The 27,579-nt window shown below is 43.5% G+C and overlaps 1 protein-coding gene across 1 annotated transcript; it reads right to left on the reverse strand.

Moving 5' to 3' along the window:
• Positions 1–4,195: 4,195 nt before the first annotated feature.
• On the reverse strand, positions 4,196–27,344 carry LOC139747933 (gamma-aminobutyric acid receptor subunit beta-4-like). The gene is made up of 3 exons (XM_071660418.1): positions 27,213–27,344; positions 26,795–27,018; positions 4,196–4,343 (listed from the first exon to the last, which is right to left on the reverse strand). The coding sequence occupies exons 1-3, from the start codon at positions 27,342–27,344 to the stop codon at positions 4,196–4,198; spliced, it is 504 nt and encodes a 167-aa protein (XP_071516519.1).
• Positions 27,345–27,579: the final 235 nt, after the last annotated feature.

Below are 27,579 nucleotides of genomic sequence, written 5' to 3' on the forward strand. Positions count from 1 at the left end.
GAGCTCATAGAGAAGGCTTAGAGGAGAGCAACAAAGATGGTAACAGAATCAAGACAAGTGAGCTATGGGGAAAGAAGAGAGGCGTTAAAGGTACACACCTTAGAAGAGAAAAGAGTGAGGGGTGACCTGATCAAAACATTTGTTTTAAAACAGATGGATGACATACATATTGAACAGTTCCTCGAAAGATGTAGGAATAAAGTAGCCAGAAGACAACATGTAATTAAACTAGAAACTTGTTAGAAGGATGTAAAAAGGTTTTTTATAGCATACGATGAATGGAACAGAATGACTGGGTACGTGGTCAATACTGACAGTACACATAGATTTGAGTTGTATGATAGTAAAGAATGTTCAAGAGATGGGCCCCACGAGTGTAAAACTCCCTACCAGTATAGTGCAAGTAACTACAAATAGATAATTACAAATTAGTAATTACACATACACACTGTCGGTAAACTGACCTCCCACCATTGCCTTTTATTAACTAAGACAAATGTCTTTTTTTTTTTGTCAATATGCTTCAAGTTAGATGAGAGAAGCAACGTCAATATCCTCACCCACGTGGCAGTGTACACGTGTTGGCTGGTGTCTCTGTGTTTGGTGAGGGCGGCTCCGTGGTTGTCAGCCTGAGAGGCGGCAGCTTGGGCGACAGCGTAGCTGGGGCCGTGGGTGGCGGACTGGCACTGCCCGCCGGGGGAGAGCTTGCCAGGGCGGCGGTGGTGGTTGTGGGAGGGGATGGGACGCCCGTACACTGAACCCCAGAAGAGGAAGCGGCGTTGGTGGCGAGCGATGTGGATGACCACCGTAAACTCCACCAGCGCCAGAAACACAAAGGTCGTGCACGACCCCATCCAAATGTCCAGAGCCTTGACGTACGACACTACCAGAGAATGACCACATATGAACAGTGGGACAGAGAAATGCGGTAAAACTTAGTAGAAATATTACTACATTCACTTACAAGTAGAAATACTGATCTAGTCATTTAAAAATAGAAATATCAAGTAAAAGTATTAATCTGTTTATTTACAAGTAGAGATACTAATCCATTCACATACAAATAGATTCATTAATCGTTTACTTATAATTAGAAATATCAAACCATTCACTTACAACTTATCCCACTACGGTGTTTTATCTATTCCGTTCAGTGTATTCCTATGGTTCATTAGGTATTTTTGATCATTTCAGTTTTCTTATAACAAGACCAAATAAATTCCTTTTGTTTAATCCTTCTTCCACAGTTGCATCCTTCAAGTGTGTCACATCCAGGACTGAATTTCCCTGTGTGATCATCCACTGTGTGAAGGGGTCGTGAAAAGGTAAATATTCTCGCAAACTCCAAAATGCTGAGTTATTATGTTCAGCGCGAGAAAATGAGCGAGTTTTAGAGAGAAAGGGGAAGGAAGAGGAGGGTTGAAACATATCCAGAGGAATCATCGGTGTGAGAGTGAACAGAGGCGGACGCTGAGGAAGAATCATTGAAGGAACGAAGAAAGTGGATAGATCATTGGATAGAGTTCTTAAGAACAACCTTGTCAGGGCAACAAGGAGAAGTCTCATCATCGATTACCAGGAGCAGAACGACTAGAATGGATGTGAGAAAACAGAGGGAGGTAAAGAACCCATAGACAGTAAAGAAGTATGCAACACCCTGTCCAATGCTTTGGAGATGTCAAGGACCACAACGGAGGATGTGGGTACTGGGTAGTATTATCTCTCCATTAGCACTTCCTACCTGCAGAGACACGTATGTCTTCCAACGCACCTCATATGCCCGGCTCATATACTTGTTTACTATGAAACATCACACTTTATCTACTGCTTTTCCTTTACACTACCACCCTGGGTCTCTCATTATCATACCTACACCAGATATTCTCTCAGTGCAAGGCTTCCACCTACCTTCGGGTGCAAAGCTTCCACCCACCTACCCAAATGCGGTTGCCAGTCATCCACCCACCTACCCACCTGCGGGTGCAAGGCTTCCACCCACCTACCCACCTGCGGCTGCAAGGCTTTCACCCACCTACCCACCTGCGGGTGCAAAACTTCCACCCACCTGCCCACCTACGGGTGCAAGACTTCCACCCACCTACCCACCTGCGGGTGCAAAGCTTCCACCCACCTACCCACCTGCGGGAGCAACACTTCCACCCACCTACCCACCTGCGGTTGCATGGCTTCCACCCATCTACCCACATGCGGGTGCAAGACGTCCACCCACCTGCCCACCTACGGGTGCAAGAGTTCCACCCACCTGCCCACCTACGGGTGCAAGACTTCCACCCACCTACCCACCTACGGATGCACCTACCCACCTGCGGGTATATTGTCCCTGAAGGAGGCGGACTCAGAGCAGACGGTGAGGAGAGTGGTGACCCCGAGGGTGACCCGGGAAGGGATGGCGTCTACATCCAGCCAGAAGCTGACCCACGACACCACCACGATGAGCGAGGTAGGCAGGTAAGACTGCACCAGGTGGTACCCGATGTTCCGCTGCAGCTCAAGCACTGCCTGTAGGCAGCTGTAGTTCCCTGTAGCGAGCATACAGTGTGGCTCAGACGCTGGCTGAGGATAAGGGCTCCACGGTCTTATAAATACAAAATAGAAAATACTGAATTCAAACTGCAACAAACCACTGGTTCCTAACGAGGCTGTTTGTGATAGTGAACGCTGAACAAAATAATGAAGTAAAGTGGCAGGAGTAGAGAGACATACAAAGTTTTCAAAGAGGAAAACCTGTAAACTTTCGTATAGTTAAGGAGGTGCAGAGTAATGTCAGTCGTGGATTTCATGCGAAATATCTGTCAAATCTGTAATTGAAAGCATTTATGATGCAGTTTTCAGCTAACTGTATTTAACAAGTCAGTCTACATGTTAACATATGCTATACTGAGTCTCTGTAGCTGTGTCATTGTGTCAGTGTTAGCAAAATTATTGTGTATTGAAGATATGTTTACCACAAAAATGAATTATGTTAGTTTCTCTATAGATAGTATATATACCCCAAATGAATGAGCAGATGGACACAATAATTAATGTAGAATTATTAACGATTGATGTCACAGATACAGTAATGAAATAATGTAATTAATTCGCCTGACCGATCATAGGTATAATTAGCACAATAACTGAACTCACCAATACAGATTAAGTGTATCTGTCATTGAAATAAGGAGGGTATGGATATTTTTGATACATACAGGGCTCGTCATTACGTTTAACTGTAGCTAATACATTACAGCAAATATTAGTACATTGACTATCATAAATGAACTACTGTAGTTAATACATTAACTGTAGTAAATACATTACAAAGAATGTAAGACCACTCGATATCATAACCGGACTACTGTAGTTAGTACAATAACTGTACTTAATACATAACAGAGAATATAAGACCACTCGATATCATAACCGGACTACTGTAGTTAGTACAATAACTGTACTTAATACATAACGGAGAATACAAGACCACTCGATATTATACTGGACTACATGAAACCATAGCTGATACAGTTAACCTCACGACTCACCAATGTGGAAGGACTGGCTACAGGTGTCCACCTTGATCTCCTTCAGCTGGAACTGTGGCAGTGTGAGCCTCTTGTACATCTTGATGGGCGAGTCCCCGTACCACACTAGCTCCAGCTCCTGCGTGGTCTTGACGACTGCCAGCAGCAGTGGTGGCCAGCCAGGCAGTAGGTGAGGGAAGTGGTGGAGGGACGGGCAGGACACAGAAGTGGCAGTGGCAGTAGCCAGCCAGGCAATAGGTGAGGGAAGTGGTGGAGGGACGGGCAGGACACAGAAGTGGCAGTGGCAGTGGTAGTGGCCACAGGCAATGAGGGAAATGACCATGATGGGGAGGGGGTGAGGTAGAGAGGGGACGGGCAGATAAAATGGGAGGGGAGAGAAGGCGGGGAGAGAGGCAGACAATAGGTGGGGCAGCAGTGAACATGATGGGTGATGGAGGGGGAGAGAGCAGGCAGGACGCAGAGGCCACATCGGCAGTTAGTCAGCCGGGGAGCAGAAGGGAGGGGAGAGGAGCGAATGTGGGGCAGGAGGTGCCGGGGAGGGTACAAACCCATCAAGGAAATAAGATTAGACATCAATACGGAATCGACGCCAATTTAGACAAATTATAAAATACTGTCAATTTCCACTACTTATCTTCGATTGCTTTCCAGTACTATGATACATATTCACAAAGGAACTCTACTGTACTTCTGCAGGTCACGGTGATACAAGACTTACAGCTGGCGAGCTGGATGTAGCAGGTCTGGTGGTCGAGTGGGAAGCTGGCCAGGTCCATCATACAGGAGAACGTCACCTTCAGCCTGCCGTGCAACACGTGCAACACAAACATTTTAGAGTTATATAATACAACTTGCTCTCCAGTCTACTCATCATCGAACCCTGGTCCTGTGATTTTACAGACAATACATCCAGTGTTTCTTTTTACATTATGGAATCACGAGACCAGGGTTCGAAACGGTTGTTCTTCATTCATCCACCACTGAGACGGCATAGCCAAATTAATGACCAGATCAAGGCCATTCTATTAACGCTATATATATATATATATATATATATATATATATATATATATATATATATATATATATATATATATATATATATATATATATATATAAATATATATATATATATACATATATATATATTTTTTTTTTTTTTTTTCTTTTTTTTTGCTTTGTCGCTGTCTCCCGCGTTTGCGAGGTAGCGCAAGGAAACAGACGAAAGAAATGGCCCAACCCCCCCCCATACACATGTATATACATACGTCCACACACGCAAATATACATACCTACACAGCTTTCCATGGTTTACCCCAGACGCTTCACATCCCTGATTCAATCCACTGACAGCACGTCAACCCCGGTATACCACATCGCTCCAATTCACTCTATTCCTTGCCCTCCTTTCACACTCCTGCATGTTCAGGCCCCGATCACACAAAATCTTTTTCACTCCCTCTTTCCACCTCCAATTTGGTCTCCCTCTTCTCCTCGTTCCCTCCACCTCCGACACATATATCCTCTTGGTCAATCTTTCCTCACTCATTCTCTCCATGTGCCCAAACCATTTCAAAACACCCTCTTCTGCTCTCTCAACCACGCTCTTTTTATTTCCACACATCTCTCTTACCCTTACGTTACTTACTCGATCAAACCACCTCACACCACACATTGTCCTCAAACATCTCATTTCCAGCACATCCATCCTCCTGCGCACCACTCTATCCATAGCCCACGCCTCGCAACCATACAACATTGTTAGAACCACTATTCCTTCAAACATACCCATTTCTGCTTTCCGAGATAATGTTCTCGACTTCCACACATTCTTCAAGGCTCCCAGAATTTTCGCCCCCTCCCCCACCCTATGATCCACTTCCGCTTCCATGGTTCCATCCGCTGCCAGATCCACTCCCAGATATCTAAAACACTTCACTTCCTCCAGTTTTTCTCCATTCAAACTCACCTCCCAATTGACTTGACCCTCAACCCTACTGTACCTAATAACCTTGCTCTCATTCACATTTACTCTTAACTTTCTTCTTTCACACACTTTACCAAACTCAGTCACCAGCTTCTACAGTTTCTCACATGAATCAGCCAACATCGCTGTATCATCAGCGAACAACAACTGACTCACTTCCCAAGCTCTCTCATCCCCAGCAGACTTCATACTTGCCCCTCTTTCCAAAACTCTTGCATTTACCTCCCTAACAACCCCATCCATAAACAAATTAAACAACCATGGAGACATCACACACCCCTGCCGCAAACCTACATTCACTGAGAACCAATCACTTTCCTCTCTTCCTACACGTACACATGCCTTACATCCTCGATAAAAACTTTTCACTGCTTCTAACAACTTGCCTCCCACACCATATATTCTTAATACCTTCCACAGAGCATCTCTATCAACTCTATCATATGCCTTCTCCAGATCCATAAATGTTACATACAAATCCATTTGCTTTTCTAAGTATTTCTCACATACATTCTTCAAAGCAAACACCTGATCCACACATCCTCTACCACTTCTGAAACCACACTGCTCTTCCCCAATCTGATGCTCTGTACATGCCTTCACCCTCTCAATCAATACCCTCCCATATAATTTACCAGGAATACTCAACAAACTTATACCTCTGTAATTGGAGCGCTCACTCTTATCCCCTTTGCCTTTGGACAATGGCACTATGCAAGCATTCCCCCAATCCTCAGGCACCTCACCATGGGTCATACATACATTAAATGACCTTACCAAACAGTCAACAATACAGTCACCCCCTTTTGTAATAAATTTCACTGCAGTACCATCCAAACCCGCTGCCTTGCCGGCTTTCATCTTCCGCAAAGCTTTTACTACCTCTTCTCTGTTTACCAAATCATTTTCCCTAACCCTCTCACTTTGCACACCACCTCAACCAAAACACCCTATATCTGCCACTCTATCATCAAACACATTCAACAAACCTTCAAAATACTCATTCCATCTCCTTCTCACATCACCACTACTTGTTATCACCTCCCCATTAGCGCCCTTCACTGAAGTTCCCATTTGCTCCCTTGTCTTACGCACTTTATTTACCTCCTTCCAGAACATCATTTTATTCTCCCTAAAATTTAATGATACTCTCTCACCCCAACTCTCATTTGCCCTCTTTTTCACCTCTTGCACCTTTCTCTTGACCTCCTGTCTCTTTCTTTTATACATCTCCCACTCAACTGCAGTTTTTCTCTGCAAAAATCGTCCAAATGCCTCTCTCTTCTCTTTCACTAATAATCTTACTTCTTCATCCCACCACTCACTACCCTTTCTAATCAACCCACCTCCCACTCTTCTCATGCCACAAGCATCTTTTGCGCAATCCATCACTGATTCCCTAAATACATTCCATTCCTCCCCCACTCCCCTTACTTCCATTGTTCTCACCTTTTTCCATTCTGTACTCAGTCTCTCCTGGTACTTCCTCACACAAGTCTCCTTCCCAAGCTCACTTACTCTCACCACCCTCTTCACCCCAACATTCACTCTTCTTTTCTGAAAACCCATACAAATCTTCACCTTAGCGTCCGCAAGATAATGATCAGACATCCCTCCAGTTGCACCTCTCAGCACATTAACATCCAAAAGTCAATTAACACGTAATCCAATAACGCTCTCTGGCCATCTCTCCTACTTACATACGTATACTTATGTATATCTCGCTTTTTAAACCAGGTATTCCCAATCACCAGTCCTTTTGCAGCACATAAATCTACAAGCTCTTCACCATTTCCATTTACAACACTGAACACCCCATGTATACCAATTATTCCCTCAACTGCCACATTACTCACCTTTGCATTCAAATCACCCATCACTGTAACCCGGTCTTGTGCATCAAAACCACTAACACACTCATTCAGCTGCTCCCAAAACACTTGCTTCTCATGATTTTTCTTCTCATGCCCAGGTGCATATGCACCAATAATCACCCCTCTCTCTCCATCAACGTTTAGTTTTACCCATATTAATCGAGAATTTACTTTCTTACATTCTATCACATACTCCCACAACTCCTGTTTCAGGAGTACTGCTACTCCTTCCCTTGCTCTTGTCCTCTCACTAACCCCTGACTTTACTCCCAAGACATTCCCAAACCACTATTCCCCTTTATCCTTGAGCTTCGTTTCACTCAGAGCCAAAACATCCAGGTTCCTTTCCTCAAACATACTGCCTATCTCTCCTTTTTTTCACATCTTGGTTACATCCACACACATTTAGACACCCCAATCTGAGTCCACGAGGAGGATGAGCACTCCCCGCGTGACTCCTTCTGTTTCCCATTTTTTAGAAAGTTAAAATACTAGGAGGGGAGGATTTCTGGCCCCCGCTCCCGTCCCCTATAGTCGCCGTCTACGACACGTGAGGAATGCGTGGGAAGTATTCTTTCACCCCTATCCCCAGGAATGATATATATATATATATATATATATATATATATATATATATATATATATATATATATATATATATATATATATATATATATACATACATATACACATATACACACACATACACACACACACACATATATATATATATATATATATATATATATATATATATATATATATATATATATATATAAATATTATTTTTTTTTATTATACTTTGTCGCTGTCTCCCGCGTTTGCGAGGTAGCGCAAGGAAACAGACGAAAGAAATGGCCCAACCCACCCCCATACACATGTATATACATACGTCCACACACGCAAATATACATACCTACACAGCTTTCCATGGTTTACCCCAGACGCTTCACATGCCTTGATTCAATCCACTGACAGCACGTCAACCCCGGTATACCACATCGCTCCAGTTCACTCTATTCCTTGCCCTCCTTTCACCCTCCTGCATGTTCAGGCCCCGATCACACAAAATCTTTTTCACTCCATCTTTCCACCTCCAATTTGGTCTCCCTCTTCTCCTCGTTCCCTCCACCTCCGACACATATATCCTCTTGGTCAATCTTTCCTCACTCATTCTCTCCATGTGCCCAAACCATTTCAAAACACCCTCTTCTGCTCTCTCAACCACGCTCTTTTTATTTCCACACATCTCTCTTACCCTTACGTTACTCACTCGATCAAACCACCTCACACCACACATTGTCCTCAAACATCTCATTTCCAGCACATCCATCCTCCTGCGCACAACTCTATCCATAGCCCACGCCTCGCAACCATACAACATTGTTGGAACCACTATTCCTTCAAACATACCCATTTTTGCTTTCCGAGATAATGTTCTCGACTTCCACACATTCTTCAAGGCCCCCAGAATTTTCGCCCCCTCCCCCACCCTATGATCCACTTCCGCTTCCATGGTTCCATCCGCTGCCAGATCCACTCCCAGATATCTAAAACACTTCACTTCCTCCAGTTTTTCTCCATTCAAACTCACCTCCCAATTGACTTGACCCTCAACCCTACTGTACCTAATAACCTTGCTCTTATTCACATTTACTCTTAACTTTCTTCTTCCACACACTTTACCAAACTCAGTCACCAGCTTCTGCAGTTTCTCACATGAATCAGCCACCAGCGCTGTATCATCAGCGAACAACAACTGACTCACTTCCCAAGCTCTCTCATCCCCAACAGACTTCATACTTGCCCCTCTTTCCAAAACTCTTGCATTTACCTCCCTAACAACCCCATCCATAAACAAATTAAACAACCATGGAGACATCACACACCCCTGCCGCAAACCTACATTCACTGAGAACCAATCACTTTCCTCTCTTCCTACACGTACACATGCCTTACATCCTCGATAAAAACTTTTCACTGCTTCTAACAACTTGCCTCCCACACCATATATTCTTAATACCTTCCACAGAGCATCTCTATCAACTCTATCATATGCCTTCTCCAGATCCATAAATGCTACATACAAATCCATTTGCTTTTCTAAGTATTTCTCACATACATTCTTCAAAGCAAACACCTGATCCACACATCCTCTACCACTTCTGAAACCACACTGCTCTTCCCCAATCTGATGCTCTGTACATGCCTTCACCCTCTCAATCAATACCCTCCATATAATTTACCAGGAATACTCAACAAACTTATACCTCTGTAATTTGAGCACTCACTCTTATCCCCTTTGCCTTTGTACAATGGCACTATGCACGCATTCCGCCAATCCTCAGGCACCTCACCATGAGTCATACATACATTAAATAACCTTACCAACCAGTCAACAATACAGTCTCCCCCTTTTTTAATAAATTCCACTGCAATACCATCCAAACCTGCTGCCTTGCCGGCTTTCATCTTCCGCAAAGCTTTCACTACCTCTTCTCTGTTTACCAAATCATTTTCCCTAACCCTCTCACTTTGCACACCACCTCGACCAAAACACCCTATATCTGCCACTCTATCTTCAAACACATTCAACAAACCTTCAAAATACTCACTCCATCTCCTTCTCACATCACCACTACTTGTTATCACCTCCCCATTTGCGCCCTTCACTGAGGTTCCCATATGCTCCCTTGTCTTACGCACTTTATTTACCTCCTTCCAGAACATCTTTTTATTCTCCCTAAAATTTAATGATACTCTCTCACCCCAACTCTCATTTGCCCTTTTTTTCACCTCTTGCACCTTTCTCTTGACCTCCTGTCTCTTTCTTTTATACATCTCCCACTCAATTGCATTTTTTCCCTGCAAAAATCGTCCAAATGCCTCTCTCTTCTCTTTCACTAATACTCTTATTTCTTCATCCCACCACTCACTACCCTTTCTAATCAACCCACCTCACACTCTTCTCATGCCACAAGCATCTTTTGCGCAATCCATCACTGATTCCCTAAATACATCCCATTCCTCCCCCACTCCCCTTACTTCCATTGTTCACACCTTTTTCCATTCTGTACTCAGTCTCTCCTGATACTTCCTCACACAGGTCTCCTTCCCAAGCTCACTTACTCTCACCACCCTCTTCACCCCAACATTCACTCTTCTTTTCTGAAAACCCATACAAATCTTCACCTTAGCCTCCACAAGATAATGATCAGACATCCCTCCAGTTGCACCTCTCAGCACATTAACATCCAAAAGTCTCTCTTTCGCACGCCTGTCAATTAACACGTAATCCAATAACGCTCTCTGGCCATCTCTCCTACTTACATAAGTATACTTATGTATATCTCGCTTTTTAAAACAGGTATTTTAAACCAGGTATATATATATATATATATATATATATATATATATATATATATATATATATATATATATATATATATATATATATATATATATACATATGAAAAATGTAAGAAATAATTTAGAAAACTGAAACTTCTAGCTGGAAATGAAATGAAAAATGAATGTCACATAATAGTTCAACCTCTGGCTATGGAAGAGGGAAATGTATAATTTATTTACACAAACGTCAATATTAGTTTTCATCAATTTAACCATTGTATCATACTTCCTGGTCCACTTCTCTTATCATGAAACTGGAATATTGGCTTATGATGTTTCTCAATTGTCTTCATTACACAAAGTACAACCATATCTTGGATACATGAGGGTAGGTAGTTGGTCATCAGCCATAATAAAGCCTTGACAGACCAAAAGTTTATCTATCTATCTATCTATCTATCTATCTATCTATCTATCTATATATATATATATATATATATATATATATATATATATATATATATATATATATATATATATATATATATGTATATATATATATATATATATATATATATATATATATATATATATATATATATATATATATATATATATATGTATATATATATATATATATATATTTTCTTTTTTTTTCTTTTTTTAATTTTTTTTTCTTTTTTTTGATTTTCCAAAAGAAGGAACAGAGAAGGGGGCCAGGTGAGAATATTTCCTCAAAGATCCAGTCCTCTGTTCTTAACGCTACCTCGCTATCGCGGGAAATGGCGAAAAGTATGAAGAGGAATATATATATATATATATATATATATATATATATATATACATATATATATATATATATATATATATATATATATATATATATATATATATATATATATATATATATATATATATATGGTTGGTGATGATATTCAATGTATGTATGACTCATGGTGAGGTGCCTGAGGATTGGCGGAATGCATGCATAGTCCCATTGTACAAAGGCAAAGGGGATAAAGGTGAGTACTCAAATTACAGAGGTATAAGTTTGTTGAGTATTCCTGGGAAATCATATGGGAGGGTATTGATTGAGAGGGTGAAAGCATGTACAGAGCATCAGATTGGGGAAGAGCAGTGTGGTTTCAGAAGTGGTAGAGGATGTGTGGATCGGGTGTTTGCTCTGAAGAATGTATGAGAAAATACTTAGAAAAGCAAATGGATTTGTATGTAGCATTTACGTATCTGGAGAAGGCATATGATAAAGTTGATAGAGATGCTCTGTGGAAGGTATTAAGAATATATGGTGTGTGAGGCAAGTTGTTAGAAGCTGTGAAGAGGTTCTATCGAGGATGTAAGGCATGTGTACGAGTAGGAAAAGAGGAAAGTGATTGGTTCTCAGTGAATGTCGGTTTGCGGCAGGGGTGCGTGATGTCTCCATGGTTGTTTAATTTGTTTATGGATGGGGTTGTTAGGGAGGTGAATGCAAGAGTTTTGGAAAGAGGGGCAAGTATGCAGTCTGCTGTGGATGAGAGGGCTTGGGAAGTGAGTCAGTTGTTCCCTGATGTTACAGTTTGGTGGCTGATTCGTGTGAGAAACTGGAGAAGCTGGTGACTGAGTTTGGTAAAGTGTTTGAAAGAAGAAAGCTGAGAGTAAATGTGAACAAGAGCAAGGTTATTTGGTACAGTAGGGTTGAGGGACAAGTCAATAGGGAGGTATGTTTGAATGGAGAAAAACTGGAGGAAGTGAAGTGTTTTAGATATTTGGGAGTGGATTTGGCAGCGGATTGAAGCATGGCAGCGAAAGAGAGGGCGGGGCAGGGGGCGAAAGTTCTGGAAGCCTTGAAAAATGTGTGGAAGTGAAGAACATCATCTCGGAAAGCAAAAATGGGTATGTTTGAATTAATAGTGGTTCTAACAATGTTATATGGTTGCGAGGCGTAGGCTACAGATAGAGTTGTGCGGAGGAGGGTGGATGTGTTGGAGATGAGATGCTTGAGGACAATATGTTGTGTGAGGTGGTTTGATCGAGTAGGCAGTAATAGGGTAGGAGAGATGTGTGGTAATAAAAAGAGTGTGGTTGAGAGAGCAGAAGAGGGTGTTCTGAAATGGTTTGGTCACATGGAGAGAATGAGTGAGGAAATATTGACCAAGAGGATATATGTGTCAGAGGTGGAGGGAACGAGGAGAAGTGGGAGACCAAATTGGAGGTGGAAAGATGAAGTGAAAAAGATTTTGAGTGATCGCGGCCTGAACATGCATTAGGGTGAAAGGCGTGCAAGAAACAGAGTGAATTGGAACGATGTGGTATACCGGGGTCGAAGTGATGTCAATGGATTGAACCAGGGCATGTGAAGCGTCTGGGGTAAACCATGGAAAGTTGTGTGGGTCCTGGATGTGGAAAGGGAGCTTTTGTTTCGGTGCATTATACATGACAGCTAGAGACTGAGTGTGAACGAATGTGGCCTTTGTTGTCCTTTACTAGCGCTACCTCGCGTGCATGCGGGGGGAGGGGGCTGTTATTTCATGTGTGGCCTGGTGGGGATGGGAGTGAATAAAGGCAGACAGTATGAATTATGTACATCTGTATATATGTACATGTCTGTCTGAGTATATATATGTATGCTTTGAGATGTATAGATATATATATATATATATATATATGCGTGTGTGGACGTATCTGTATATACATGTGTATGTAGGTGGTGTGGGCCATTCTTTCGTCTGTTTCCTTGCGCTACTTCGCTAACGCAGGAGACAGCGACAATGTAAAATGAATAAATAAGTAAAAAAGAATATATCTTTATATATATATATATATATATATATATATATATATTTTTTTTTTTTCTTATTTTTGCTTTGTCGCTATCTCCCGCGTTTGCGAGGTAGCGCAAGGAAACACGGGAGACAGAAAAAAAAAAGAAAAAATACATATATGAAAATATATTCTTTTTTATTTATTTATTCATTTTACATTGTCGCTGTCTCCTGCGTTAGCTAAGTAGCGCAAGGAAACAGACGAAAGAATGGCCCACACCACCTATATATATATATATATATATATATATATATATATATATATATATATATATATATATATATATATTTTTTTTTTTTTTTTTTAATACTTTGTCGCTGTATCCCGCGTTTGCGAGGTAGCGCAAGGAAACAGACGAAAGAAATGGCCCAACCCCCCCCCCCCCCCAATACACATGTATATACATACGTCCACACACGCAAATATACATACCTACACAGCTTTCCACGGTTTACCCCAGACGCTTCACATGCCTTGATTCAATCCACTGACAGCACGTCAACCCCGGTATACCACATCGCTCCAATTCACTCTATTCCTGTCCCTCCTTTCACCCTCCTGCATGTTCAGGCCCCGATCACACAAAATCTTTTTCACTCCATCTTTCCACCTCCAATTTGGTCTCCCTCTTCTCCTTGCTCCCTCCACCTCCGACACATATATCCTCTTGGTCAATCTTTCCTCACTCATCCTCTCCATGTGCCCAAACCACTTCAAAACACCCTCTTCTGCTCTCTCAACCACGCTCTTTTTATTTCCACACATCTCTCTTACCCTTACGTTACTCAATCGATCAAACCACCTCACGCCACACATTGTCCTCAAACATCTCATTTCCAGCACATCCATCCTCCTGCGCACAACTCTATCCATAGCCCACGCCTCGCAACCATACAACATTGTTGGAACCACTATTCCTTCAAACATACCCATTTTTGCTTTCCGAGATAATGTTCTCGACTTCCACACATTCTTCAAGGCCCCCAGAATTTTCGCCCCCTCCCCCACCCTATGATCCACTTCCGCTTCCATGGTTCCATCCGCTGCCAGATCCACTCCCAGATATCTAAAACACTTCACTTCCTCCAGTTTTTCTCCATTCAAACTCACCTCCCAATTGACTTGACCCTCAACCCTACTGTACCTAATAACCTCGCTCTTATTCACATTTACTCTTAACTTTCTTCTTCCACACACTTTACCGAACTCAGTCACCAGCTTCTGCAGTTTCTCAAATGAATCAGCCACCAGCGCTGTATCATCAGCGAACAACAACTGACTCACTTCCCAAGCTCTCTCATCCCCAACAGACTTCATACTTGCCCCTCTTTTCAAAACTCTTGCATTTACCTCCCTAACAACCCCATCCATAAACAAATTAAACAACCATGGAGACATCACACACCCCTAACGCAAACCTACATTCACTGAGAACCAATCACTTTCCTCTCTTCCTACACGTACACATGCCTTACATCCTCGATAAAAACTTTTCACTGCTTCTAACAACTTTCCTCCCACACCATATATTCTTAATACCTTCCACAGAGCATCTCTATCAACTCCATCATATGCCTTCTCCAGATCCATAAATGCTATATACAAATCCATTTGCTTTTCTAAGTATTTCTCACATACATTCTTCAAAGCAAACACCTGATCCACACATCCTCTACCACTTCTGAAACCACACTGCTCTTCCCCAATCTGATGCTCTGTACATGCCTTCACCCTCTCAATCAATACCCTCCCATATAATTTACCAGGAATACTCAACAAACTTATAGCTCTGTAATTTGAGCACTCACTCTTATCCCCTTTGCCTTTGTACAATGGCACTATGCACGCATTCCGCCAATCCTCAGGCACCTCACCATGAGTCATACATACATTAAATAACCTTACCAACCAGTCAACAATACAGTCACCCCCTTTTTTAATAAATTCCACTGCAATACCATCCAAACCTGCTGCCTTGCCGGCTTTCATCTTCCGCAAAGCTTTTACTACCTCTTCTCTGTCTACCAAATCATCTTCCCTAACCCTCTCACTTTGCACACCACCTCGACCAAAACACCCTATATCTGCCACTCTATCATCAAACACATTCAACAAACCTTCAAAATACTCACTCCATCTCCTTCTCACATCACCACTACTTGTTATCACCTCCCCATTTGCGCCCTTCACTGAAGTTCCCATTTGCTCCCTTGTCTTACGCACTTTATTTACCTCCTTCCAGAACATCTTTTTATTCTTCCTAAAATTTAATGATACTCTCTCACCCCAACTCTCATTTGCCCTTTTTTTCACCTCTTGCACCTTTCTCTCGACCTCCTGTCTCTTTCTTTTATACATCTCCCACTCAATTTCATTTTTTCCCTGTAAAAATTGTCCAAATGCCTCTCTCTTCTCTTTCACTAATAATCTTACTTCTTCATCCCACCACTCACTACCCTTTCTAATCAACCCACCTCCCACTCTTCTCATGCCACAAGCATCTTTTGCGCAATCCATCACTGATTCCCTAAATACATCCCATTCCTCCCCCACTCCCCTTACTTCCATTGTTCTCACCTTTTTCCATTCTGTACTCAGTCTCTCCTGGTACTTCCTCACACAAGTTTCCTTCCCAAGCTCACTTACTCTCACCACCCTCTTCACCCCAACATTCACTCTTCTTTTCTGAAAACCCATACAAAACTTCACCTTAGCCTCCACAAGATAATGATCAGACATCCCTCCAGTTGCACCTCTCAGCACATTAACATCCAAAAGTCTCTGTTTCGCGCGCCTGTCAATTAACATGTAATCCAATAACGCTCTCTGGCCATCTCTCCTACTTACATAAGTATACTTATGTATATCTCGCTTTTTAAACCAGGTATTCCCAATCATCAGTCCTTTTTCAGCACATAAATCTACAAGCTCTTCACCATTTCCATTTACAACACTAAACACCCCATGTATACCAATTATTCCCTCAACTGCCACATTACTCACCTTTGCATTCAAATCACCCATCACTATAACCCGGTCTCGTGCATCAAAACCACTAACACACTCATTCAGCTGCTCCCAAAACACTTGCCTCTCATGATCTTTCTTCTCATGCCCAGGTGCATATGCACCAATAATCACCCATCTCTTTCCATCAACTTTCAGTTTTACCCATATTGATCGAGAATTTACTTTCTTACATTCTATCACATACTCCCACAACTCCTGTTTCAGGAGTATTGCTACTCCTTCACTTGCTCTTGTCTTCTCACTAACCCCTGACTTTACTCCCAAGACATTCCCAAACCACTCTTCCCCTTTACCCTTGAGCTTCGTTTCACTCAGAGCCAAAACATCCAGGTTCCTTTCCTCAAACATACTACCTATCTCTCCTTTTTTCACACCTTGGTTACATCCACACACATTTAGGCACCCCAATCTGAGCCTTCGAGGAGGATGAGCACTCCCCGCGTGACTCCTTCTTCTGTTTCCCATTTTAGAAAGTTAAAAAATACAAGGAGGGGAGGATTTCTGGCCCCCCGCTCCCGTCCCCTCTAGTCGCTTTCTACGACACGCGAGTAATGCGTGGGAAGTATTCTTTCACCCCTATCCCCAGGGATAATATATATATATATATATACACACACACACACACACACATACACACGCACATATACACACACACACATACATATATATACATATGAAAAATGTAAGAAACAATTTAGAAAACTGAAACTTCTAGCTTGAAATGAAATGAAAAAAAAATGAATGTCACATAATGGTTCAACCTCTGGCTATGGAAAAAGGAAATGTATAATTTATTTACACAAACGTCAATAGTAGTTCTCATCAATTTGACCACTTTATCAATAAGCTTCAATGTCTAAGCTACATTTTTTCCAATTTCACTATTTTCTTGTCAAAGCACCATGTATGAAAACTACCACTCCAGTAACACAACTATAAACACTTACTTCCCGTTTAAAAAAGTTCTGGGGAAGTCTGTCTCGATACACTGCGGGACACTCTACCACCTGGCGAGGTTTGTGTTGCAATGGTTCTTGATTCACAAACGTAGTAGCATCACTGGTGGGCCAAGGTAGTTCCGTTGGCGAAGAGGAGCTCATGAAACATGTCGGAAAGCATGCTACTGCAGGCAGGAGTGAAGGCTGATGCCAACTGGTATCGCGAAATCGGTCTTCCGGAGGTTACCGTTGTCGATGGGTGCGACCATGTCCTTGCTGGAGTTGCAGCCCATCCTCACCACCTCCTTTCATCGATGGTCTTGCGCTGTGATCTAGTAGTGGCTTGTTGGCTGGGCAGGTGACCTCACTTGACCTGGCAACTCACTTGACCTTTCTCCGTAGCTGCTGGTATGAAGGCTTCGTTAGGCCAGAATAACTTCTCGCTCACTTATATTAAAGTACACTTGTAATTGGAGTACCAGGAGGCCTGCCACGACCCACACAAGAACGCAAATTGAACTCCGTGTGTTGACGAGCGTCAGCCAACCACCCGAAGGCGGAGCGTTCATAAACATTCCTCACTGACGTGGGGTCACGGCTGCAGCCGATGATCGTTCCTTAATTAAATGGATTTGTATGTAGCATATATGGATCTGGAGAAGGCATATGATAGAGTTGATAGAGATGCTCTGTGGAAGGTATTAAGAATATATGGTGTGGGAGGCAAGTTGTTAGAAGCAGTGAAAAGTTTTTATCGAGGATGTAAGGCATGTGTACGTGTAGGAAGAGAGGAAAGTGATTGGTTCTCAGTGAATGTAGGTTTGCGTTAGGGGTGTGTGATGTCTCCATGGTTGTTTAATTTGTTTATGGAAGGGGTTGTTAGGGAGGTGAATGCAAGAGTTTTGGAAAGAGGGGCAAGTATGAAGTCTGTTGGGGATGAGAGAGCTTGGGAAGTGAGTCAGTTGTTGTTCGCTGATGATACAGCGCTAGTGGCTGATTCATGTGAGAAACTGCAGAAGCTGGTGACTGAGTTTGGTAAAGTGTGTGAAAGAAGAAAGTTAAGAGTAAATGTGAATAAGAGCAAGGTTATTAGGTACAGTAGGTTTGAGGGTCAAGTCAATTGGGAGGTGGGTTTGAATGGAGAAAAACTGGAGGAAGTGAAATGTTTTAGATATCTGGGAGTGGATCTGGCAGCGGATGGAACCATGGAAGCGGAAGTGGATCATAGGGTGGGGGAGGGGGCGAAAATTCTGGGAGCCTTGAAGAATGTGTGGAAGTCGAGAACATTATCTCGGAAAGCAAAAATGGGTATGTTTGAAGGAATAGTGGTTCCAACAATGTTGTATGGTTGCGAGGCGTGGGCTATGGATAGAGTTGTGCGCAGGAGGATGGATGTGCTGGAAATGAGATGTTTGAGGACAATATGTGGTGTGAGGTGGTTTGATCGAGTAAGTAACGTAAGGGTAAGAGAGATGTGTGGAAATGAAAAGAGCGTGGTTGAGAGAGCAGAAGAGGGTGTTTTGAAATGGTTCGGGCACATGGAGAGAATGAGTGAGGAAAGATTGACCAAGAGAATATATGTGTCGGAGGTGGAGGGAACGAGGAGAAGAGGGAGACCAAATTGGAGGTGGAAAGATGGAGTGAAAAAGATTTTGTGTGATCGGGGCCTGAACATGCAGGAGGGTGAAAGGGGGGCAAGGAATAGAGTGAATTGGAGCGATGTGGTATACCGGGGTTGACGTGCTGTCAGTGGATTGAATCAAGGCATGTGAAGCGTCTGGGGTAAACCATGGAAAGCTGTGTAGGTATGTATATTTGCGTGTGTGGACGTATGTATATACATGTGTATGGGGGTGGGTTGGGCCATTTCTTTCGTCTGTTTCCTTGCGCTACCTCGCAAACGCGGGAGACATTGACAAAGCAAAAAAAAAAAAAAAAAAAAAAAAATATATATATATATATATATATATATATATATATATATATATATATATATGTGTGTGTGTGTGTGTGTGTGTGTGTGTGTGTGTGTGTGTGTGTGTGTGTGTGTATTTAGGCAGATCTTTTAAACAAGGTTCATTGAATATGACAGATATAATTCAGCAGAACCCAGAAGTGCAATTTTATTCAGGCGCACAGTAGCACAACACAACACAACAAAGTTTCGTGACTTGTGTAACATTTTCCGATGTAAAGACAGTACGGTTTGGTCTCACTATTTGTTCAAAGATCAAAGATCAATGGAAAAAATATTGACCAATGAGTTAGGCTGCTATTCTCTTGTCTAACCAATGAAAGTTGTCCACGTTAGGTGAACCGGGCGTCCTGCTGCGCGACGTCACTGGTTCTCGTCTCGCTCTCGTTAGGAGAGGTCAGGCGTTGAGCACTCGGTAATGCAAGATATTCACTCAGCAGGTTCATACCTGGGGATCTCTCCTTAATGTAGCGGGCGTATAGGGTCGGATTAAGTGTTTGATATCGTGTACACTCACCGACAGTGCTCCTCACTCATAGTGTCCCTCACCCACCGTGTTCCTCAATCACAGTGTCCCTGACCTGCAGTGTCCATTAACCACAGTGTCCCTCACTTACAGCGTCCGTCAATCACAATGCTCTCATCTACAGTGTCTCTCACCTACAGTGCCCCTAACCAGCAGTGCCCCTCACCTACAGTGCCCCTAACCAGCAGTGCCCCTCACCTACATTGACCCTAACCAGCAGTGCCCCTCACCTACAGTGCCCCTCAACGAGGATGCACCTCACCCATAATGTCACCCACCCACACAGTCTCTCCTTCATCCCAGTTGGAGTCATCAGCGTCTCTTGTAAAATCTGACTTTCCCAATGTTTAAGGATGAGACTCTTTCCTCTACTTGTGTCTAGAAGGAAAAGTATCCATCATTCTTTAGCTACCTCGAATGAACGGGATCTTTTTTGTGTTTGTTTCAATATATTGTCATCCAGGTACAAAGAAAGAAAACCCCACACACAGAATGAAGCTTTGTTGACACTGATGAACGAACAGAAGTAAAGATTTTCCCGAAGATGGGGCTGTCTCACCAGGAATATTAGGTCTCTGAGCGAGGCAGAGTTTAGCATAAATCGTTTAGGTGGGCAACAGTAAGTAAGAAACATCCAAAATAAAAGACGCTTAACAAAAGCTTGAGGTGAAAATACTAACGTGAGAATTATACGAGTTAGAGATGGGTCGAGGATATCACACGGGAGGTGCTGGGGCAATGCCCCATATGGTGTTCATATGTCATATGATAAACGTCTTTTTTTTTGCTATTTGTAATAATGTTGAGTGGGAGATGTATAAAAGAAAGAGACAGGAGGTCAAGAGAAAGGTGCAAGAGGTGAAAAAAAGGGCAAATGAGAGTTGGGGTGAGAGAGTATCATTAAATTTTAGGGAGAATAAAAAGATGTTCTGGAAAGAGGTAAATAAAGTGCGTAAGACAAGGGAGCAAATGGGAACTTCAGTGAAGGGCGCAATTGGGGAGGTGATAACAAGTAGTGGTGATGTGAGAAGGAGATGGAGTGAGTATTTTGAAGGTTTGCTGAATGTGTTTGATGATAGAGTGGCAGATATAGGGTGTTTTGGTCGAGGTGGTGTGCAAAGTGAGAGGGTTAGGGAAAATGATTTGGTAAACAGAGAAGAGGTAGTGAAAGCTTTGCGGAAGATGAAAGCCGGCAAGGCAGCAGGTTTGGATGGTACTGCAGTGGAATTTATTAAAAAAAGGGGGTGACTGTATTGTTGACTGGTTGGTAAGGTTATTTAATGTATGTATGACTCATGGTGAGGTGCCTGAGGATTGGCGGAATGCGTGCATAGTGCCATTGTACAAAGGCAAAGGGGATAAGAGTGAGTGCTCAAATTACAGAGGTATAAGTTTGTTGAGTATTCCTGGTAAATTATATGGGAGGGTATTGATTGAGAGGGTGAAGGCATGTACAGAGCATCAGATTGGGGAAGAGCAGTGTGGTTTCAGAAGTGGTAGAGGATGTGTGGATCAGGTGTTTGCTTTGAAGAATGTATGTGAGAAATACTTAGAAAAGCAAATGAATTTGTATGTAGCATTTATGGATCTGGAGAAGGCATATGATAGAGTTGATAGAGATGCTCTGTGGAAGGTATTAAGAATATATGGTGTGGGAGGAAAGTTGTTAGAAGCAGTGAAAAGTTTTTATCGAGGATGTAAGGCATGTGTACGTGTAGGAAGAGAGGAAAGTGATTGGTTCTCAGTGAATGTAGGTTTGCGGCAGGGGTGTGTGATGTCTCCATGGTTGTTTAATTTGTTTATGGATGGGGTTGTTAGGGAGGTAAATGCAAGAGTTTTGGAAAGAGGGGCAAGTATGAAGTCTGTTGGGGATGAGAGAGCTTGGGAAGTGAGTCAGTTGTTGTTCGCTGATGATACAGCGCTGGTGGCTGATTCATGTGAGAAACTGCAGAAACTGGTGACTGAGTTTGGTAAAGTGTGTGGAAGAAGAAAGTTAAGAGTAAATGTGAATAAGAGCAAGGTTATTAGATACAGTAGGGTTGAGGGTCAAGTCAATTGGGAGGTGAGTTTGAATGGAGAAAAACTGGAGGAAGTGAAGTGTTTTAGATATCTGGGAGTGGATCTGGCAGCGGATGGAACCATGGAAGCGGAAGTGGATCATAGGGTGGGGGAGGGGGCGAAAATTCTGGGGGCCTTGAAGAATGTGTGGAAGTCGAGAACATTATCTCGGAAAGCAAAAATGGGTATGTTTGAAGGAATAGTGGTTCCAACAATGTTGTATGGTTGCGAGGCGTGGGCTATGGATAGAGTTGTGCGCAGGAGGATGGATGTGCTGGAAATGAGATGTTTGAGAACAATGTGTGGTGTGAGGTGGTTTGATCGAGTGAGTAACGTAAGGGTAAGAGAGATGTGTGGAAATAAAAAGAGCGTGGTTGAGAGAGCAGAAGAGGGTGTTTTGAAGTGGTTTGGGCACATGGAGAGGATGCGTGAGGAAAGATTGACCAAGAGGATATATGTGTCGGAGGTGGAGGGAACAAGGAGAAGAGGGAGACCAAATTGGAGGTGGAAAGATGGAGTGAAAAAGATTTTGTGTGATCGGGGCCTGAACATGCAGGAGGGTGAAAGGAGGGCAAGGAATAGAGTGAATTGGAGCGATGTGGTATACCGGGGTTGACGTGCTGTCAGTGGATTGAATCAAGGCATGTGAAGCGTCTGGGGTAAACCATGGAAAGCTGTGTAGGTATGTATATTTGCGTGTGTGGACGTATGTATATACATGTGTATGGGGGGGGGGGTTGGGCCATTTCTTTCGTCTGTTTCCTTGCGCTACCTCGCAAACGCGGGAGACAGCGACAAAGTATAATAAAATAAAAAAAATAATAATAATGTTTCATCTTTCATAGATACTTGAAGTAAAACAAAATGTATGTTGCATTATATAGTCTCACATACAGGCTACTGTTAACCTTAATGATATTCTCTTCTAATCTAATCTAATCTAATCTAATCTGTGATTACAACATATTTTGTCTGAAGTTCAGGCTATAGACGAATAGTTGTCCTAATCAAGCGATGTTGTTGCACATAGTCAGCCAAACTGAGGTAACTTCGTAGCTCAGTGAGATGGATCGATCTTTGCCTTTTGGTAATGCTTAAACGAACTTACTGTGAGCCTTTTGGTAATGCTTAAACGAACTTACCGTGAGCCTTTTGGCAATGCTTAAACGAACTTATCGTGAATACTATGAATTTATCCATTACGATCATCGTCACACAGTGTTCAGTACTTGGGTTCCCCGTTAAGAGAAGTCGTCTGAGATGAGGAAGATTGACCTCGCTGCAGATCTCTTACCCAGTTTATTTCTTCTTTTCTTTTTTGAGTCTAACGTCGCGAGTCTGCTACCTGAAGTGTCTAGGCTTCCCGTTCTGCTCCGTTGAGGGGACCAGGTGAACCCTGCTTGGCCAGCTTGTTAATTAGACCACTAACTTTCTTGCCTCTCGCGTGAGGAACTCTAAGGGAGGGAGGCAGCAGTGCCTTCAAATGTTCCTAGAACGCTCAACCCTTACCACTGGGCAGAGAAGGTGGAGTCAGGAGGCAGGCAGGAGCATCTCACGTACCGTAGTAATTCCTTGCCTCTCACGTGAGGATATAGTTACAGCAGGACTGTATCCTAGAGTGAGGATATAGTTACAGCAGGACTGTATCCTAGAGTGAGGATATAGTTACAGCAGGACTGTATCCTAGAGTAAGGCAATATAGGGAGACAAGCGATATTTATATTTCCCAAAAAAACAGTTTTAGATTATGAAACTCAGAGTATTTCTATTTCATAAATCTTTCACCTAAAATGAATCTATTTTCTTATGTATTTCCTATGGTCAACTCCACCGTCCCCGCCAGCACCATGGCTGGATACCACCAGTAACATATTTTCAACTTCCGTACAGTGTGACACAGTGAAGTGTGTTCCCCACTCAGCAGACGAGTTCCTCAAACATAAAGTTCCTTTGTCACGTGGGATTTACGACCTCATACATCCTCATCTCCACAATAAAACGCCTCCACTGTTCGCTATCAACAACCATTCCCCTAACATCGTTTTAGTCACCCACGTGAAGCTTATAAACTTGCTCACCAAATGTGTCCATGTGTTCGTCTCTCTCTTTCCCCTGGTCTTCCCACCTTCATCTGCGTTACGCCCCAGATGACCACACCAATGTTATAGCGTGTTTATGATGGTTTCCTGACACCACTGTTATCCTTCTAACTCCTCCAATGCTACTCACCTCAACCTCTCATTTGTATCTATTTGATCCCAGGAAAACCCTGAAGCTCTCATGCTCGTGCAGTGTATTCCTGGCTACCAAACCACTGTGGACAACTTTCAACTCTTTCTCCTTCCATACCTTGCTCCTGGACTCAGGTTCACAAGGTTCATTCTTACTGAACACTTCTACGAGACTTTCACAGCTTCTGATCCTTCACCAAGATCGCCCATCTCTTTCACGCACGAGAACCTCCCATGTTTCTTGTTCTCGTCGCCCACCCCTCCCATACACACACACACACACACACACACACACACACACACACACACACACACACACACACACACACACACACACACACACACACACACACACACACACACGCACACATACACACACACTTACCATCATCAACATTATCATCACCAAAGTCACGTGCCATTCAAGCCAATTCCTCCAACCCAGTTGGAGAAAGACCTTCATCTACTCACAGCACCAGAGCAGCTTCACCATATACACACAGTAAAGATATCCAGTGTTCTCAGTATACAAACGTTGCTGTATCGTGCACGACAGACGATGAACGCCAGGAGACGGTGTGCTGGCCAGTGTGTTTGTCCTTCAAAAGATGGGACCCTGGCAGACCTTCCTACATATCAGATCTCACTCCTACGTGGTTGGTGGTCATGTATACTGAGTCTTCGCAAGATAGGATGCTAATCTGGGAGCTTGACGTCCCAGGGAGCACAGTAACTGGTCAGTTCTACCTGCGGTCGCGTTCTGAACTTGGGTCTAAAACCGTAAATCAAGTTCAAGCATGAGAGGGACAGTTGGGCCTACAGTCATTAAGTACATGCAATCACCTGGAAGCTACAAGAAAAGAAAAAAGATAGATATAAAGTGCACAACGTATCGGGAAACTTTCATATTTGTAACCTGAATTAGTTGTGGCTAGCGGTGCCGAAGCCCAGGAAGACTCGATAACCAGCTTAGTGCAGAAGGCCGAGAATATTGATCATCTCAGGTACGTCTTTACAGGTTTACCAATGTGTCACATTCTTATGCGCGTCACACTCATATCACTTCAGACACCAAAGGTAGGAAATGTTTTCTAAACTCATGCAATATCTTCCACTATATAATGACTTGGTCTCTTGATAACCAGAATCTTATCTCCTCAGTCACCCTTTCCCCCGATGACAGATCTTCATGACAAAAGATTCACAACTGACGTGTGGGACAAGCTTTTGCACTCTATAGAAAACATTCCCGTGCCTTTTCCAGACCCAGAATAGCCCCCTGACTAGATCATTTATTCAATATAGTTCGCCTCTTTTTATCCCAGCTTTAGGGATGTGACCCTAGAGGTCCAGAGGATCATCTCAGCAGTGTCATGCAAGACACAGATCATGACACAAGACATGGTGACGGCACATGACAGTTTTACAAAGCACCGCATCTGAAATATATTACCTTCAACACACATAAACCATGGTCGAGTCTCTGCCATCTTGAGCCGTACCTGAGCCGGGGCGGTGGGGTGAGGGTGGACAACGGTACGTAATGATGATTCTCCACAACACCAAGAGAGGAGGTGGACGACCCCTGACGTACCTGAGGATGCGTACGACCCCTGACGTACCTGAGGATGTGGACGACCCCTGACTTATCTGAGGATGTGGACGGCCCCTGACGTACCTGAGGATGTGGACGACCATTGACGTACCTGAGGATGTGGACGACCCCTGACGTATCTGAGGATGTGGACGACCCCTGACGTATCTGAGGATGTGGACGACCCCTGACGTACCTGAGAATGTGGACGACCCCTGACGTACCTGAGGATGTGGACGACCCCTGACGTACCTGAGGATGTGGACGACCCCTGACTTATCTGAGGATGTGGACGACCCCTTACGGATCTGAGGATGTGGACGACCCCTGACGTACCTGAGGATGTGGACGACCCCTGACTTATCTGAGGATGTGGACGACCCCTTACGGATCTGAGGATGTGGACGACCCCTGACGTACCTGAGGATGTGGACGACCATTGACGTACCTGAGGATGTGGACGACCCCTGACGTACCTGAGGATGTGGACGACCCCTGACGTACCTGAGGATGTGGACGACCCCTGACGTACCTGAGGATGTGGACGACCCCTGACGTACCTGAGGATGTAGATGACCATTGACGTACCTGATGTTGTGGACGACTCTTGACGTACCTGAGGATGTGGACGACTCTTGACGTACCTGAGGATGTGGACGACCCCTGACGTACCTGAAGATGTGTACCACCCCTGACGTATCTGAGGATGTGGACGACCCCTGACGTACCTGAGAATGTGGACGACCATTGACGTACCTGAGGATGTGGACGACCCCTGACGTACCTGAGGATGTGGACGACCCCTGACGTACCTGAGGATGTGGACGACCCCTGACGTACCTGAGGATGTGGACGACCCCTGACGTACCTGAGGATGTAGAGGATAGTTCCGTCTGGGTGGATCCTGAGCATGACGTTGGGCAAGGTGACGTACTGGAAGTCGGAATCCTTGGAGTTAGGGAAGTACACCTCTGGCTTCCAGAGCATCTTGACCAGGATGGGGTCGTTGAGGTCCAGCGGCCGCGTCAGGGAGTTGTTGAGGAAGCGCAGCTCTAGCCACCGCTGACGGAGGTACAGGTCCACAGTGTAGTCCTGCAGTAGAGGGGGGGGGGGGGTTGAGGAGGAGGAGGAGGGGGGGGGTAGATGAATAAAGTCGACGTGTGAGGTCAAACCATGGAAAGGCAAGACGAGTTATGATTAGAACTATAACTGACGTAGTGGAGATACATTCGTCGAGGGGAAGTGAAGATGTGCCTACTGAAGGTTAAAGGAACTCGAGTTTATACGGGATTTGTGAAGATGCATTTGTCGAGAGAAGAGTGAAGGTGCCTTTGTGGAGGCAAATGCAATACGTCGTCTACATTCGGACCATCACTAGTCATCATATTCTCTACTGAAGGAGACTCCATCAGGTGCATCTCGATAATCCTGAGTTCACTCCAATCTCGACAAACGCATCATTACTTCACCTTCAATATAAGCACCTTCACTACACCTTCAGTAAACCTGATCTTACTTCACCTTCGACAAATGCATTCTGATTTCACCAAAATTTCATTCTCGATAAACTCATTTTCACGCATGGTTTGCGTAAGACGAGATCCACTGGTGATATTCTTTCCTATCTTACTAATGTTTAATCATCATCCCTGA

The sequence above is a fragment of the Panulirus ornatus genome, chromosome 71 (assembly GCF_036320965.1).
Source record: "Panulirus ornatus isolate Po-2019 chromosome 71, ASM3632096v1, whole genome shotgun sequence".
Classification (NCBI taxonomy): Eukaryota; Metazoa; Arthropoda; class Malacostraca; order Decapoda; family Palinuridae; genus Panulirus; species Panulirus ornatus.